General features: G+C 35.2%; 1 protein-coding gene across 1 annotated transcript in view; it reads right to left on the reverse strand.

Moving 5' to 3' along the window:
• The window catches only part of LRP6 (LDL receptor related protein 6), a 186,384-nt gene that overhangs the window by 53,029 nt on the left and 115,181 nt on the right, over positions 1-18,174 (reverse strand). Inside the window, exons 8-10 of the mRNA XM_081311482.1 lie at positions 4,060-4,276; positions 3,111-3,400; positions 1,977-2,203 (exon numbers count right to left, since the gene is read on the reverse strand). Of these exons, the coding sequence (XP_081167608.1) occupies positions 1,977-2,203; positions 3,111-3,400; positions 4,060-4,276 (734 nt within the window). The remainder of the gene's footprint in view (positions 1-1,976; positions 2,204-3,110; positions 3,401-4,059; positions 4,277-18,174) is intronic.

The raw sequence follows: 18,174 nt of genomic DNA on the forward strand, positions 1-18,174 counted from the left end.
TAGCATCTTCAACAAATGGTGTTGGGAAAACTGGAAATCCATATGCAACAAAATGAAACTGAATCCCTTTCTCTCGCCATGCACAAAAGTTAACTCAAAATGGATCAAGGAGCTTGATATCAAATCAGAGGCTCTGCGTCTGATAGAAGAAAAACTTGCCTCCGATCTACATATTGTGGGGTTGGGCTCCAAATTCCTTAATAGGACACCCATAGCACAAGAGTTAATAACAAGAATCAACAAATGGGACTTACTTAAACTAAAAAGTTTTTTCTCAGCAAGAGAAACAATAAGAGAAGTAAATAGGGAGCCTACATCCTGGGAACAAATTTTTACTCCTCACACTTCAGATAGAGCCCTAATATCCAGAGTATACAAAGAACTCAAAAAATTAGACAATAAGATAACAAATAACCCAATCAACAAATGGGCCAAGGACCTGAACAGACACTTCTCAGAGGAGGACATACAATCAATCAATAAGTACACGAAAAAATGCTCACCATCTCTAGCAGTCAGAGAAATGCAAATCAAAACCACCCTAAGATACCATCTCACTCCAGTAAGATTGGCAGCCACTATGAAGTCAAACAACAACAAGTGCTGGCAAGGATGTGGAGAAAAGGGTACACTTGTACATTGCTGGTGGGACTGCAAATTGGTGCGGCCAATTTGGAAAGCAGTTTGGAGATTCCTGGGAATGCTGGGAATAGAACCACCATTTGACCCTGCTATTGCCCTTCTCGGACTATTCCCTGAAGACCTTAAAAGAGCATGCTACAGGGATACTGCCACATCGATGTTCATAGCAGCACAATTCACAATAGCTAGGCTGTGGAACCAATCCAGATGCCCTTCAATAGATGAATGGATAAAAAAAATGTGACATCTATACACAATGGAGTACTATGCAGCAATAAAAAATGACAAAATCATAGAATTTTCAGGGAAATGGATGGCACTAGAGCAGATTATGCTTTGTGAAGCTAGCCAATCCCTTGAAAACAAATACCAAATGTCTTCTTTGATATAATGAGAGCAACTATGAACAGAGCAGGAAGGAAGAGTAGCAAGAAAAGAGTAACATTAAACAGAGACATGAGATGGGAGGGAAAGGGAGAGAAAAGGGAAATTACATGGAAATGAAGGGAGACCCTCATTGCTATACAAAATTACATATAAGAGGTTGTGAGGGGCATGGGAAAATAAACAAGGAGAGAAATGAATTACAGTAGATGGGGTAGAGAGAGAAGATGGGAGGGGAGGGGAGGGGGGATAGTAGGGGATAGGAAAGGTAGCAGAATACAACAATTACTAATAGGGCATTATGTAAAATTGTGGATGTGTAACCGACGTGATTCTGCAATCTGCATTTGGGGTAAAATTGGGGGTTCATAACCCACTTCAATCTAATGTATGAAATATGATATGTCAAGAGCTTTGTAATGTTGTGAACAACCAATAAATAAAATAAAATAAAACAAAATGTTACCAAATTAAAAAAAAAAAAAAGAAAGAAATTTTTCATTTAATATTTTGAACCACGCTAACTGAAACTGTAAAAAGCAAAGCCCTGGGAAAGGGGGCATAGCTATAGTAATTTCTTCAAATACAATGTTGTTTTAGTGAGTTTACTATCATAGATTTGTAATCTAGTTATTTACTCTGGAAGTGGGTGCAAGCAAATACAGGTTGATTCTATGTTTAAAAGGGCTATTCTTTACTTTACAAATACTTATCAGTAATATATGATTATGAATCCATTTTACTCTTTCTTCACCCAATATAAGTAACAACAGAAATAGACTTTAGTTAATAATTAATATTAACCAGTGAAATCTCAATTACTGGTTTTAGATAAAGCCTATCAGCTATTTAGTTGTCATATAACTTATGAGCATTATTTAAGAAATCAAGGTCATGTTCCTCAAAATGTGCAATGTAGTTTCAAAAAATGCATATATAAAGCTATTTACCCTTCGGCAGGGTCCAATGCTAAAGCTCTGGGGCTATCTAAGTCTTTCCACACCAAAACTTGACGGTGTTGCCCATCCAGCTTTGACACTTCAATTCGATTTGTTCCCGTGTCTGCCCAGTATAAGTTCTTCCCAAGCCAGTCCACTGCCATGCCTTCTGGATAATCTAAACCAAACTCTACCACATGTTCCAGTGCACTGCCATTCATAAAGGCTCTGCTGATGGTCTGCAAAGATAAAATTCACAACTGAGTTACATGTTACAAGTATAAAACACTATTCAGAAAGGTTTGGTCTGGCTATCTTGAAAATGGAAAGATGCAGAAATGTCAAGAGACATAATGATTCCTAATAAAATTCATATAGTTTACAAGCAAAGAAAAATCTGATGTCAATATCTAATAAATCCAATTGTGTGAGTTTTACTGCCACTTTAGAGAGAAAAATCATGAAAAACTCTTAAAAAACAAAAATTTATTCTACTAAAACAATGGAATGAGTTTCTTAAAATTTATTAGTAATCAGTGAAAAACATGTGACCATAATGCTGTAGACACTTTATTCTGGCTCCAAGAACTCATATTTTTTGCAAATTACACAGGAGTTTACACAAGGTATCTGAATGAGCCCCCAACAATCTGGAAAAAGGAAAAATTACATTCCAGATTTTAGTAAGGAGTTTCTCTTTCTATCCCAGTATGCTTCTCAATATTTAGTCTAGGGAAAAGAATATTAAGACATGCTGTAACTCACAAATGGCACTTTCTACCTTTCAGGCTTCAAAATTTTGTTTAAATTAAGTCAAGAGTGAAGCCTTTATAAGCCACTTTATGTGAAGCATACAACTCTTTACTCAGTTAACTGCAAAAAATAACATTTATCATCCTGAAATATAATAAAGTGGATAAAGATTATGTCTTGCAGATTCAGAACCTCTAGTAAAGTATGTTGCATAAAAGGCTCCTAGTAATATACTAAGCAGGCTTTCCCCTTCACTTCCTTACAAAAGTTAAAGTCATTTGTTGAACTCTATTGAGCAATGAGAGATAGAGGCCATAATAGCATGCAGATTCAGAAATTCAAGAAATTCTCCCTCTTAGTCTCAGCTTTAATACTCCAATTCTTTCTGCTAACCTTGAGTGATATATCAGTCCAGTAAATTCGGTTGTCTGTTACATCAAAATCCAAAGCAGAAGCTTCTTTGACACCAGTGAGTGGAATGGCCACATTATTATTGTTTGTTTCCAAAGAAATTCGTCTGATATCTGCTCTCCGTGAAAACAAAAGAAAAGCCTCTGGGACAATGCAGGTCTTCATGTCACTGATGAGTTCAAAGCCAATGGGACAGGCACAGCGAAGGCCCTGAGGTCTATAGAGGCAAAGATGGCTACATCCCCCATTTTCCTCAGCACAGGGATTAGAACCTAAAAGATTAAATTAATTTATGAAAGGGCACAGAAGGACACACATGTTGACTAATCAACACACTTCACTTCTGAATTAATACATATTTGATTCACAAAGACCTATGACTATGTTGCTCCCAATCTAGAGTTCTAATTCTCTTCTCAAAAAACAAGCAATTTGAGGACTAATAGAGAATAAAAGTATAGCAGAGTGCCTCCCCCGAACCCCCCATCACTGGAGATAGAACCCATGGGCACTTCACCACTGAGCTACATTCCTTGCCATTTTTATGTTTTCAAACAAAGTCTTGCTAAATTGCCCAGACTGGTCTAGAACTTGTGATTCTCCTGCCTCAGCCTTCTGAGTAGTTCAAATTACAGGCATGCCTTATCATACCTGGAACAAAATACTTTCCTTTGTACAGTAAGCTTCAAAATAAGGTGCATTATTCACACCATAGAATAAAATTATTTTGATGAAGGTGTATGAATGCTTATTCATGTGTATTTTGTCCCTTAATTCAAACTGTGAGGCCAAGAATGGTAAGTCAATGTGAAAAAATTAAAGATTTCTATAATGCCTTGAACATCAACAACTTACACTGCTGCTTCACAAGCTGCTAACTATCTTTCCTCTTTTCTAGTTTCCATTTCTAAGATATTTTGCACTTACTTACCAATGACTCGATGAACATTTGTGGCCTTTAGTCCCATGAGGTCAGGCAACTGATCTATGATGATTTCCCTCTCTGCACTTCGCTTGTGTACTCTTTCAATGCTTCGCCTCTGCCAGTCAGTCCAGTAAACATAGTCACCCAACAAAGTAAAACCAAATATGTGAGGAATTTTGTCTTCCACTAGTACTCGTCTTCCAGTGCCATCAGTATTCATAACCTTCAAGTTTAAATTTGAAGAGAAAGAAGAGGATGAGGTATTTATCTTTCAAATGTATTATACAACTGCTTATTCAATCAAAATCCAAGAGATATCCTAGTTATTCCTATTGTATCAGGATTTAAAGGCTGCTTTTCACTTGGGCCTGCAAGTATCATGGGTAACTAAAAGCAGGAAAAAAGCATGGCCTCTCTGCCTTCATTTTTGCCTGTCTCCTTTGCTTCCTTAATCTTCATGGTAGCAGGAAAATGAGATTCATGTGAAGTCACACAGTTTGTAAACAGTTAATGTGTTCTTAGGATTCTTTCCACTTAGCATGCTTTTTATTTTGTTGTTATTATTTGGAATAACAACCGCCAAAAAAAATTAACAGATAAAAGGGGTCTCAATAAAGCTCTTACTCCCCTAAGGTTACTATCACAAAAGTATCTAGAGTTTATGACACCCTCTCTGCAACTAAGTAACAAGTAAACCTGGTAATCCTCTCTAAAATAAAAGTAACCGAGGTATTTTTAAAGTTTACAGGGACATCATAATTAACAGGTTTTCAGATGCCACTGTAAACAATGCCTGTAAAAAAATGCCATTGTAAACAATGTCCTATACCAAACCTAGCACCTAGAAGTCTCCAATTATTGCCCTGAACATTAAAGAACTAACACTATCTTGCTTTTTGGCTCTGTCCTTTTCTCTGAGTCATTCTCTCCTGAAGTCAATCTGGATTCCAGATTGTGATAAATAGAAATTACCCACCAGGATCAGCAGCATTCTAAAGCTCAGCCTGACCAATCAGGAGATAATGATCAACCAAACCTCAGTCTGACCAAGACTGCTTAATTATGCATACATACCTCTGTGACTTATGCCCTAATTCTTCCCCTATTTAAGCCCTAAACTCTTGTCAGTAACCCCAAAGATGGGGCTGAAGATACTGGATTTTCACAATCTCCCCAACATATCTATAGTGAATAAATTCCTTTCTTACTTCACCAATACTTTTTTTGTTTGATGTTTGGGGCAAAGTGCCCAGACTTGGTTTACTGGGACTCCTAAAAGTCAGGCCCTCTCTGGCCTAAGACTCTGGTAACACTATTAGCAATGCTTTCACAACATCATGTTTTAATGAGAATTATTTCAAATACTCATCATACACAAACATTTTCCCCTTCAATCTCTTATTGCTCTTCCTTCCAAAAATTCTGGAAATTTTAGATTTAGTATGCAATTCTTCTATTAAATGAAAATTTAAAATACAGGGAGTGGCGGATATGGCAGTGCACCCCTATAATCCCAGCAGCTTGGGAACCTGAGGCAGGAGGATTCAAAGGTCAAGGTCAACTTCAGCAATTTAGTAAAACCCTAATCAATTGAGACTGTCTCAAAATAAATCATTAAAAGGACTGAGGCTGTAGCTCAGTGGTAAAGCACATCTGAGTTCAATTTTCAGTATAAAAAAACCCCAAAACACCCAAAATCAAACTAAAACATGGAGTGATATTGACCAAATTATATTGTTATATGCATATGAAACAATAAATCCCAGCATTATATACAACTATGATGCACCAATTAAAAATTTGGAAAAAATGTACTGGGATCACCTTAAGTTTCTGTATTTGTTTTCAAATTATAATTTGGGGAAGGAACATATTGCTGGGGATTGAATTTTATGGCCACTCTACCTCTGAGCTACATCCCTTTTTATTTTTTATTTTGAGACAAGGTCTTACTAAGTTGCTTAGGGCCTTGCCAGGTCCTGAAGCTGTCCTCGAATTTGTAATACTCCTGCCTCAGCCTCCCCAAATGCTGGAATTACAGGCCTGTGCCACCATGGCCAGCATGATGTATCTTAACATACATTACCACATAAATTGTTTTACAACTTATTTTAGTTCCATCCTAGGAGTTTTGCCTTTTTTACATCTTAGGAAACAGATTCGTATGAAGCCATTTAGCTTGTGAACAGATGTGTTTTAAGGACTCTTTTCATTCAACATACTTTTCATTTTATGTTGTTTTTAAAACAACTACCACTGGGGCTGGGGATACAGCTCAGCTGGTAGAGTGCTTGCCTCACATGCACAAGGTCCTGGGTTCAATCCCCAGCACCACCAAAAAAAAAAAAAAAAAAAAAACCCACCAAAGAATTAACAGGTAAAACTTGTCTCAATAAATCTCTCTTTCCCTGAGGTAGTTATCATAAAAGTATATGCAGTTTAGAATCTGAGTACCAAAAACAAAGATAAACTAACATCTCCAATCACCCAACAGCAACACTATTTTTTAACACAGCTGTTTTCAAAGATGGAGTAAACCTTCCAAAATACCAACTTTAAATCCTCAACTGAGACTATTCCTACCATTTAAAATAGCCTGTGTGGTTGGCAAATTAGCCTCAAAAATGTTATTCTGGTACTAAACACATGTACACATGAACCACATCTGTCCCCCAATGATGCCAAAAAAGACTTCAGATGTAAGCTGACATACAAATATTAACTTTTTAAACCCATAAAATTAGTAATAGTCCAGGTAACTCAACACTATTATTAACTAAATGGACAATCAGATATTATCTTTATCTCTCCTAAAAACTTAAAAACACTTGCTGAACATCTAAGAACAGACAAACCCAGCACTTGGAAACTGATCAAGCAAAACTGTCTTATATCCTTACATTTTCATTAGCAAATTTCAATAAATATTTGGTTTATATCTGATGGAAGAGACATTTTACTAAATCTGTCTATATCAGACATAAAAACACTTATTAAGCCCAACTATATAAATCTGTACTTAAATTAGTTTTCCCAAAGTCAAAAACATAACTAAAACACTAAATACTCATCCAAATCCCATTTCTCTTAAATTAATTTCTCTTTAATTTGAAACATAAATTTATTTTTTAGACCCTTCCTGGATGTTTTTATAATATGTATATTATATCTTGAAATTTTGGGTCAAATATCAAAACAATGTGAAAGAGTAAAGGACTAAGAAGCGAAAAGGAGCTGAATATTTGTTTATGTATCTGATTAGAACTTGAGTTCTAGGATAACAGGAACCTCAAATTCATTCCACAGTTCCCATCAAAGAGCCTGTCAAAAAACTATAAACATTTTTTAAATGATTTTTTAATGTTGAAATTAATACATTTATTATAAATAAAACATTTATTATAAATAAAATAGCCTCTGTTTCTGTACCTATCTTTTAAAAACCTTTTGTGCTTTCTTAACCTTGAATGTTTAAAATGGTTACTTTAAACACTTGGCTTCTCCAACTACAGGGTTTAAATGGTGCCTATCTGTAGAAAAACCCCGTGTCAGAGAAGGACTAGGGAGAATGAAGACAACACATGTGGAACAAAATAACTGTTGATTAAGAGAAAAAGCATATTTAATTGATTACCATGATTACTATCATCATCCCTATACAAAGATCCCCCCACAGCTCTTATAGTTTATCAAGGCTCTTATAAGTAGTATCTATAAAATGCAAAGGACTTGAATTTACATTTTAAAATGTCAATGCCTATAATGCTAGAAGCAGGATCAGAGCCTCACTAGAAACCTCAGTTGTACAGAGTTCCTAAGAAACCTCCTCTAAAAACAGGAAGGAAAATGTACTTATTTAATATTCATATCCTCAGATCCTATAGTTTTGCACTGAACAGTGTTCTTGTCCAAAACTTAAATCAATGTAAAACAATGGCATACCATCCACTTCTGGAGAACAGATACATTCTTCACTCCTCTTAAAAGCAGAGTTCCTATAAAAAGAATTTCTGGGGCTGGAGTTGTAGCTCAGCGGTAGAGCACTTGCCTCATACATGTGAGGCACTGCATTCAATCCCCAGCACTACATATAAATAAGCAAATAAAAAATAAAGGTCCATCAACAACTAAAAAAATTTAAAAAAAAAAGAAAAGAAAAGAATTCCTAATCCTATTTAATCATTATTGCCCGGAAATTTTAATCAGAGTGAAAAAACAAAACAAAACAAAACAAAAAACTTTTCTTTACTAAATATTCAGTTTAGGAAATTTTAGTGGGGAAGTTTACTTTAAAACTTATTTTTGCCCCCCTTCTAATAAGGAGATTATCTCGTCTCAAGTGTCTTTTCCTCAACCCCTCTTTCAAGAATTTCTAAATACTTTTTTCTTCCCAGAAGCTTCAATTTCCCCTTTATAGAGCCCCCTTCCTTTTTTCCTTTAACATACAGAAATTCTCCCATCTTAGAAAGATACTGTCTCTAAGTTAAATGACTCTGTGCTCCCTTTGATAACTACTCCACTGTTGTTACTGCCATATTTCTTGCATATGACCTGTGACAGCTGCCTCCACCTTTTAACATTAATTCCCTAAACTCCCTGAGACTGGCCTCCAACTATTACTCAGATGAGATAACTGCTGAAAATGGTCAAAGACTACTTTCTGGTTTTTTTTTTTGTTTGTTTGTTTGTGTCTTTGCTCTTGCCTCATTTTAATAGTCAATATTCTTCACCACCCACTAAAACTCTTCACCGAGCTTCTATGGCACAATATTATCCTATTTCTTTTTCTATAACCAGGACTGCTTTTTATCTCTTCATTTCACCAGTTTCTCTTTCCTTTTTTGAAGATTTCCTGGATTTTTCTCTGTGAAACACCTTTCAAAGAGCCTACCATGTTCTATGAGTTCTGCTATTACCTCATTTTTAAAACTGACAAAATCATAAATTCTAGTCTAAGGTCTGGGCAGTTTCTATTGCAATATCTCCATCTGCAACTCCAAGAAAATGTATTGAAACCACATCTAAAATGTAATATACTTACCAGTGGACAATGTTCTCTATCAGAGGGAGTTTATCATCCTTTTAAAGAGCACCCAACACAGGTGCTAAATAACTTTTTATCATAAAACTCTAACTATTACTTATAAACTTATGGGATATTTAAAAAATTCTGGTGGCACATCCCTATTATCCCAGCAACATGGGGAAGCTGAGGCAGAAGGAATGGCAAGTATGAGGCCAGCATGGACAATATAGTGAGACCCTGATTCAAAAATTAAAAAAAATAAAAATAAAGAGGGCTAGAGATGCACCTCCATTGTAGAGTGCATTCAGTCTCCAGTACTGAAAAAAAAAAAAAAAAAAAATTGGATTATGACTTTATTCCTAGTTTTAGTACTATCTCAAATCATTCAGTATTAGCTTACATTTAACAAATTAAACTAATTTTGCTGAATACTACATTCAAAGGTTAGCCATCAAACTAAAATTTAATTGTTGATCTAAGATTTTTTTTGGCTTCAGTCATAGTGAGGATTGAACCCTCATACATGTTAGGCAACTTCTATAACCGACCTACATCCTTGACCCTGTTTTTTGTTTTTGTTTTTAATTTTATTTTGATGGAGTCTTGCTAAATTGCCCAGTCTAGCCCAAATTTGTGATCCTCCAGTCTGTACCTCTCAAACTACCAAACACTAAACTCCTTCGTAAAAAAATAATATTTATATTTCCATTTCAAAAACACCACCGGGTCTACCAATTCCTGCTATATCACCGTGAAATATTTGTTGCTTGTTCATATTGATAAATAAATACCTTAAACAAAAGATGTATGATTAAGAATTTGGATAATGAGTTAAGAATGAAACTGAAGATCACATTGAGAAAAATAACAAAAGCCACAGTTCCAAAAGATCTTTTCAGTTCACACAATTCTTCATCTTCAACTCAGCAGTTCCCCTTCATTCCTCTGCTTTTTAAAAATCTCTCCTGGCCCACATAAATGCACATTTGTAATCTCAGCTACTTGATAAACTAAAGTAGGAGGCTTGCAGATTGGAGGCTAGCCTGAGCGACTCAGACTCAAAAATAAAATTTAAGAAGGTCTGGGGGTAAGCTGGAGATGCAGTTCCGTGGTTGAGTGTTTCTCTAGCACATATAAGGCCCTGGGTTCAATCCCCAGTATCCCATCACACACCTCTCCCAAAAGTCTTGAGGAAGTAGGTCAGTGTAGAGTGTTCATGAGCCTGCACAAAAGGCTCTGAGTTCAATCCCCTTTAGGGGTTGAGGAATGTAGATCTTACATGATCAGCAAATGATTTGTGTCAGAAATTAAAATTTGGATTTCAAATATAAGCTCTATCATTCATTGAATACTCTTGGGCAATTTCTCACATGTGAAACAGAGAGGGAGTCACTACCATCACTGAATTATTTAAAGATTAAATAAAATAATGTTAAATATACCATACAATATCAGATATAGTAGGTGCTTTGTAAATGCTAGTTCCTGCTGGTTAAAATTATTACTGAAATGCTTTGGTCCCTAAATGTAAATAGCTAAATTTAATTATTAAACTACAGTGCTTCAAAATAAAAATCAATAAATAAATAGAAAAGACTATGTGATAATGGTCTGTTAAAATGGACAATAAAACCAATATAGAACTTTCTATTTCCTGGGCACCTTATTCCCATTTCCTATGCCTATCTTTGTTATTTGCTTTTGTTAGTTAACACAAAGTAATAAAAGAGTAAACAAAAGGATCAGATTGGAGTCTCCTTTTATTGCTCTACTAGACCCTCACCCCATCTCCCCCCAAATCAAATAACATCAACAATGACATCTAAAGAATGCAAATCACCATAGAAGATATGATAAATGCTAAGCATTTGGAACAGGGCCTCTTAGTGCTAAGGGATTACCACAATCTATCAGGAAGGTAAACTCTTCATATGATAACCACAAAGACACCCTCTCCGGCCTATACGTAATCAGGAAAAATTTCAGAAAATAGTAGTTGAAATCCATCTTGATACATAAAATTATAAGAGGTCATGAGGGGCAAGGGGGAGGGAAAAAAAGGGAGAGAATTGAACAACAGCAGGGGAGGTAGAGAGGGAAGATGGGAGGGGAGGGGAGGGGGGATAGTAGGGGATAGGAAAGGCAGCAGAATACAACAGTCACTAATATGGCATTATGTAAAAATGTGAATATGTAACAGATGTGATTCTGCAATCTGTATTTGGGGTGAAAATGGGAGTTCAAAACACAATTTGAGTCAAATGTATGAAAGATGATATATCATGAGCTATGTAATGCTTTAAATAATCAATAAAAAAAAGAAATCCATCTTGAAGAATTTGAATTTTGACAAACGATAAAGGTTTTTCAGAATCAAATAACATACAGAAGCATAGAATAAAAGATGCACACAATATATTTGACTGCTTATGAAAGAAATGCTTTGAATGAGGCAGAAAAAACACATTGGAACTCAGAGGGGACAGCATGAAGCAGGTTATTTCCCTGCAGCAGGTATTCAATTCTAGGACAAAGAAAACTATAAAAACAAGTTGTATCTGAAAGCCCACTAAGGAGAATGACAGGACAAAGCTATTGTGTCAGGGACATCTCATTGACCTTTGCCACCATGTTTAGATTGTTTATGCTAAAAAGAAATATCTTATTTTAAATATAGAATATGGTTAGCAAAGCATTTCCAATTTCTGTTTAAATTGGGGCCAGCTATATTTCAGAACTCTGGGGGGTGGGGCTGTATTTAGAACACACCTCCATAGCACTAACACCTCTGCTTGGGTCCAGTGAAGATATTCATTGACAAACATAGTACCACTTCTATAACAGAGAGTGCTCCAACAAATTGGCATACATAAAGACCATAAATAGTCTAACATTGCTTAGATCAGTTTTCCACTAGCTGAATTAACAAAAATCAATGTTTGGTCTTCAGAGCTTGTGGATTTCAGAACTGCAGATAATGGATTAATCAAAAATGCTCTGTTCATATTCACCTCAGTTACGTGATAAAACTGGGATTTGGATCAGAGTTAATGGGATGCTCTATGTAAGTAAGAGTTTCAGGAAGAAGAAAAGGGAGCAAAGGACTTAAGAAAAAAAAATAAGGAACGGGAAGAGGTATTCAGCAATACCTATTCAACAAATGCAATAAGGATTTTAGAATGGCATCAGCCAGAAACTAAAATATCTGAAAAGCTACAACTGAAGATATTTTGTTTTATCCATTAGAAAACAGGCCATTCCAGGTATTCCTTACTCTCTTATTTTTAAAGCAAAAACTAATAAAAGGTTTTTTGTTCTCCCCTCCCGATTTTCTTCCTTCCCTTTTCTTTGGGAGGAGGAGAAAGGACAGGAATGAAGTAAGATACTAAAACAAGATACATCAATTCCTGTCCATTTCAAATTAAACAATGTAATTAAGATGTGCTAAAGAGTTTTAAAACAATTTTATTATCACATTGTTTCTTCTAATTCCCTCTCTTTCTGTTCTCATCTGTTGCACATGTTACAAAGGGATGGGTCTGAAATAGTTCTTTCCAAGAGAAATAGAATACAATCCACAAATGTGGACTATGTGTTAATTTTTAATTTTTCAAGAAGCCACATTTTAAAAAGTGAAAGGGAGCAGAGAATAATCTTAATAATGCTATATGTCTTACTTAATCTAACATATCCCAAATGAAAACATTTCAAGATATAATATTAAAGTAGTTTAAGATCTTATGAGGTCTTTGATGCTAGTTAGGTCTTTTTATTATGTATTTACTTAAAGTGCATCTCAATTCAGACTAGTTATCCTTTTAGTACTCCATAGCTTAGCTACATCTGGCTAGTGGTACATGTTGGATTGTACAGATTAGAATTTCACATTGGTGACAATATAGCCTACAATGAAATTAATCTGTTCCTATTTTATAGATCATACCTGTTACCTTCAGGCTTGGCCTACAGCTATCATGCTCAGAAAGTCATGAACAATTAAATGTTGTTCATTTGTGTTCATTTGATCTTTCCCTCCTCCCAGCTATCTGATACTTAATTCCACTACAGGTTAAACTAACCACTCCCAAAAAAAGTCTCTAATGAAAAAAACCAAAGAAGTTTCTTCTTATATCACATTTACAAGTTTACATTTCAAAACACGAGGTGACATTTGTAAGAGTAACAAACAAACAAACCCTAATTCTTCCATTTCTTTGAAGTATCAAGAAAAAAGTTACATCAATGAATCCAGTTCCACCATTTCCTTGGCACTTCCCTTAAGACATGTTGTACTCTATATTAGCCTGGTACTGGTATTAGTTGAAGCTAGGTGGTTCATGTTGATCTTTAGTCTGCTTTCTATATATCTAAAATTTTCCATAAATTAAAAAAAAATGAAAGAAAGAAAAATAAGGGGTAAGAGCACTTGAATAATAGCAATATTAATGATGATGATAACTGTTGTTATAAATAAATGCTTTTGTCATTTTTGTTGCTAATATGATGTGGAAAGCATATTAAGGATTCTCTGAAGAGATTAAAGGACTGACAGCTTTTCTGACTGTGAGACTTTGCATCTGCAGAACTAGACATTACCCTTTATACAAAGTCCAATGATTTTTTTCTGAAATCCTCCATTACTTTTGCAGAGTTGTCACATGTGTTAGAAAATTGGCTTCTCCACTATTTGGCCATACAATCTCTTTCTAATAGGCAGAAGCAACTTGGTGAAGCAAGAACACACTGCTGTGTCTCAAAGAAAAACACTATTATAGTTATATCCAACAAGTAACAGTTTTAGACAGGTTACTAGGTTTGTAAATATGGATTTAAGTCCCTTATGTTTAAAATAAAATAAAAAATAGTTGGGGCTGGGGTTATAGCTCAGTGGCACAGCACTTGCCTCGCACATGTGAGGCACTGGGTTCTATCCTCAGCACCACATAAGAATAAATAAAATAAATAAAGACATTGTGTCCATATTTTTAAAAATAAATAAATAAATAGTTGTAAAAGCTTATTTGAACATTCTGAACCCAGAACAAATGAAAAAGTTTAGGTGATGCTGAAGATTAACCTCATGCTTTAAAAGTGGAGTCAGTGCTAATTAAATCTGGCAACTCTTGAGAGTATGCTTTACTGCATTACCTCAGAATGGTTTAATTAGTTAAACTGAAATTAGGCTTCTGTCATTTCTAAAATCTAACTCCAAATCTGTACTAGAAACTCCAGTGGCTTCATCTGATTCAATCACATTGTGGCCTGAATTTAAAATTCTCAGGCACCCCCAAATACTGTAAACCACACTGAGAATATAGGCTACAACAGGAAGTTGATGTAGGTTAACCATAATATTATCTGCACAAAGACAAGGTAAGGGCAAACTTTCTACAGATATCACATCCAGTTTTTCAGCAGTTTCATCGGCTCATTAAATGTCAAGACAGAATTACCCATGAAATCTTGGAATGCAGCCAGTCTACTACCAAAATTGCTGCTATGTAACTTCACTTGACTAAACACGTTCAAGCAACAGATGACAGCAAGACAACCAAGCACCCATTATGAAATGAACAGTAGTGGGAATGCTAGAGTTCCAGACAGTAAACTCAAATTATGTTCAAAATAAACCATTTTTTAAATATTCCAGACAATATCCAAAACAAGAAGTTGATTAAAAGTTTATGCATGAGAGAGAGAAGATTAGAGGCTAGGGAAGTGTATTTTTTCTTTAATACAACTTTATGGGATACAAAATAATTGAATATAAATGGAATTTAATAAAAATAGAATAAACATCTATGGAAATAAGATTTCAATGATGCCAAATCTCACAGAGGTAACAAAGAGAAATGTTTTCTACTCAGTAGGTAAAGTAAATAGATACCATGCACTTGTTAAAAGACTACAAAGAAATTATGGCATCTACAGGTAAATGAATGGAGTTGGAGAATATCATGCTAAGCCAAGTAAGCCAATCCCCCCAAACCAAAAGCTAAATATTCTCTCTGATAAGTGGATGCTGATCCATAATAAGGGTGGGGGTGGGGATGGAGGAATTTTGATGGAGTAAATGTGAGGGAATGGTGGGGAGGGGGAATGGGAGCAGGAAAGATGGTGGAATGAGATGGATATCATTACCCTAAATTACATGTATGACTGAACATATGGAGGGACACTACATTGTGTATATCCAGAGAAATGAAAAGTTGTGCTGCAATTGTTTACGATAAATCAAAATGCATTCTGTTATTATATATACCTAATTATAATTAATTAATTAATTTTTAAAAAGGGCAGGAAGAACAGAAGAAATACAAAAACTGGTCAACAAATTATATATATAGCAATTAAGAGAAATACAAATTAAAACTACACTAAGATTCCATCGCACTCCAGTCAGAATGGCAATTATCAAGAACACAAGTAACAATAAACACTGGTGAGGATGTGTGGGAAAAGGTACACTTATACACTGTTGGTGAAACTGCAAATTGGTGCAACTACTCTGGAAAGCAGTATGGAGATTCCTCAGAAAACTGGAATGAAACCACCATTTGACCCAGTTATCTCATTCCTCGGTTTATACCCAAAGAACTTAAAATCAGCACACTACAGTGACACAACCACATCAATGTTTATAGCAGCTCAATTCATAATAGCTAAACTATGGAATCAGTTTAGGTGCCCTTCAACAGATGAATGGATAAAGAAAATGTGGTACAATTACACAATGGAATACTACTCAGCTATAAAGAGAAATGAAATTATGGAATTTGCCAGTAATTGGATGGAACAGGAGACTATCATGCTAAGTGAAATAAGCCAATCCCAAAGAACCAAAGGCCAAATGTTTTCTCTGATATGCAGATGCTAAATCACAATAAGGGGGTGGGAGAGTAGGGAAGATTAGAAGTACTTTGGATTACACAAGGGAGAATGAAGGGAAGGGAAATGAGAATAGGAAAGAAAGAATGAATAGAACATTAATTTCCTGTGTTTACCAATGTAATTCCACATCATGTACAACAAGAAGAATGGGAAGTTACACTCCTTATACATATAATGTGTCAAAATATATTCTACTGTCATGTATAACTAGTAAAAACAATAAAATTAAAAAGAGCCGTAAGTTACAGTGCTATGTTCAAACCATCTTAACCTGTTAAGTTCAAGACATATCATATGAATTCATACAGGTGATTTTTAGTATGAAAAAAGAACAAAAGTAGCATAGCTATACCAGGTAGTTTTATAATATTTTTTGTAAGAATCATGCTTAGAATACTAAACATCTACAATTCACTATGCTCTTTTGGGGATTCAGAATTATTAAGGTTATCAAATTTTTCTAAAATCTGAATTATTTGGTAAAATTACATAATTAAGAACTGTTTTCCAAATAAAGGCATTACTATGATGAATATCAACAACACCTTGATCAATTATACTTAATTGCTTCACAAGATACTTCTCTGAGAGCCCTACTATCTTGAAGTCCCACATAAATCCTAAGGGAGAAAACATCATGTAAACAAAGGAAAACTGTCTCCTTCCCTTTCATTCTTTTCAAGCACAATCAGAACAAATTTTATCTGAAATCTGAGTTAAAAAAAAAAAAAATAGGGGCTGGGGATGTGGCTCAAGCGGTAGCGCGCTTGCCTGGCATGCGTGCGACCGGGTTCGATCCTCAGCACCATATACAAAGATGTTGTGTCTGACGAAAACTAAAAAATAAATATTAAAAAATTCTCTCTCTCTCTCTCTCTCTCTCTAAAAAAAAAAAAATAGGTTAGTAATAAAAGGCAGACTGCTCCAGTACCAATACAAAAAGCTTATGCCCAAATACTGAATTTTAAATATTATTCTTAAAAAAAAAAAAAAAAAACACAGGGCTCCTTGGAGAACTAGCTGATGGGCTGAGGCAGGAGTAATGTAAGATAAAGCTGGAATATGTTGTTGTTCTGGAAAGTACTTTTAAAATGATGGTGGCTCCTCAAAAAAAAAAAAATTTTTTTTTTTTTAAAGAGAGAGAGAGAGAGGAGAGAGAGAGAGAGAGAGAGAGAGTGAGAGAATTTTTTTTTTTAATATTTATTTTTTAGTTCTCGGCGGACACAACATCTTTGTTGGTATGTGGTGCTGAGGATCGAACCCGGGCCGCACGCATGCCAGGCGAGCGCGCTACCGCTTGAGCCACATCCCCAGCCCCCTCAAAAAAATTAAAAGACAGAATTACTCATACATATAGTCCCACAATCTCACTTCTGGGTATACATCCAAAAGAACTGAAATCAGGATCGTAAAGAGATCTTTGCATTCCCACATTTGTTGTATTACAATTCACAATAATAAAAAAGTAGAAGTAATACTGATGTATATCAACAGATGAGCAGATTAAATGTGGTATATACCATTCAGGCTTAACAACAATAAAAAAGAGGAAATACTGTCACAGACTACAACACAGACGAAACTTGAGAACAATGCTTAGTAAAATAAATTATTTGTGAAAAGAAAAATACATGATTCACTTTTATGAGGTATCTATAAAGTACTTAAACTCTATAAAGTACTTAACACATAGTGGAATGGTGGTTGCCAGAGAGTGGTGGTTGGAGAAAAGGAAAAGAGGAGATGGCTATAGTTTCAGTCTTGCAAGAGGACAAAATTCTAGAGAGCTACTGACAATATGTGTATACAGTCAATACTACTGTACTGCACAATTAAAAATGTTGAGATGAAACATTTATGTTATGTGGTTTTCATCACAATTAAAAAAGATGGGGGACTGGGATTGTGGCTCAGTAGTAGAGCACTACTGAGCATGTGTGAGGTCCTGAGTTCAATTTTCAGCATCACATAAAGAAAAAAATACAGGTATTGTGTCCATCTACAAAAACAAACAAACAAAAAAAGGTATTTAAAAGATGGGGCATGTGAAAAGGATAGAAAAGTCAACTAAAAGATGGTTTTGGGGGCTGGGATTATGGCTCAGTGGTAGAGCACAGTAGTAGAGCATGTTCGAGGCCCTGGGTTCAATCCTCAGCACCACATAAAAATAAATAAATAAGATAAAGGTATTGTGTCCAACTACA

Source organism: Spermophilus citellus (assembly GCF_964194105.1).
Source record: "Spermophilus citellus genome assembly, chromosome: 10".
Classification (NCBI taxonomy): Eukaryota; Metazoa; Chordata; class Mammalia; order Rodentia; family Sciuridae; genus Spermophilus; species Spermophilus citellus.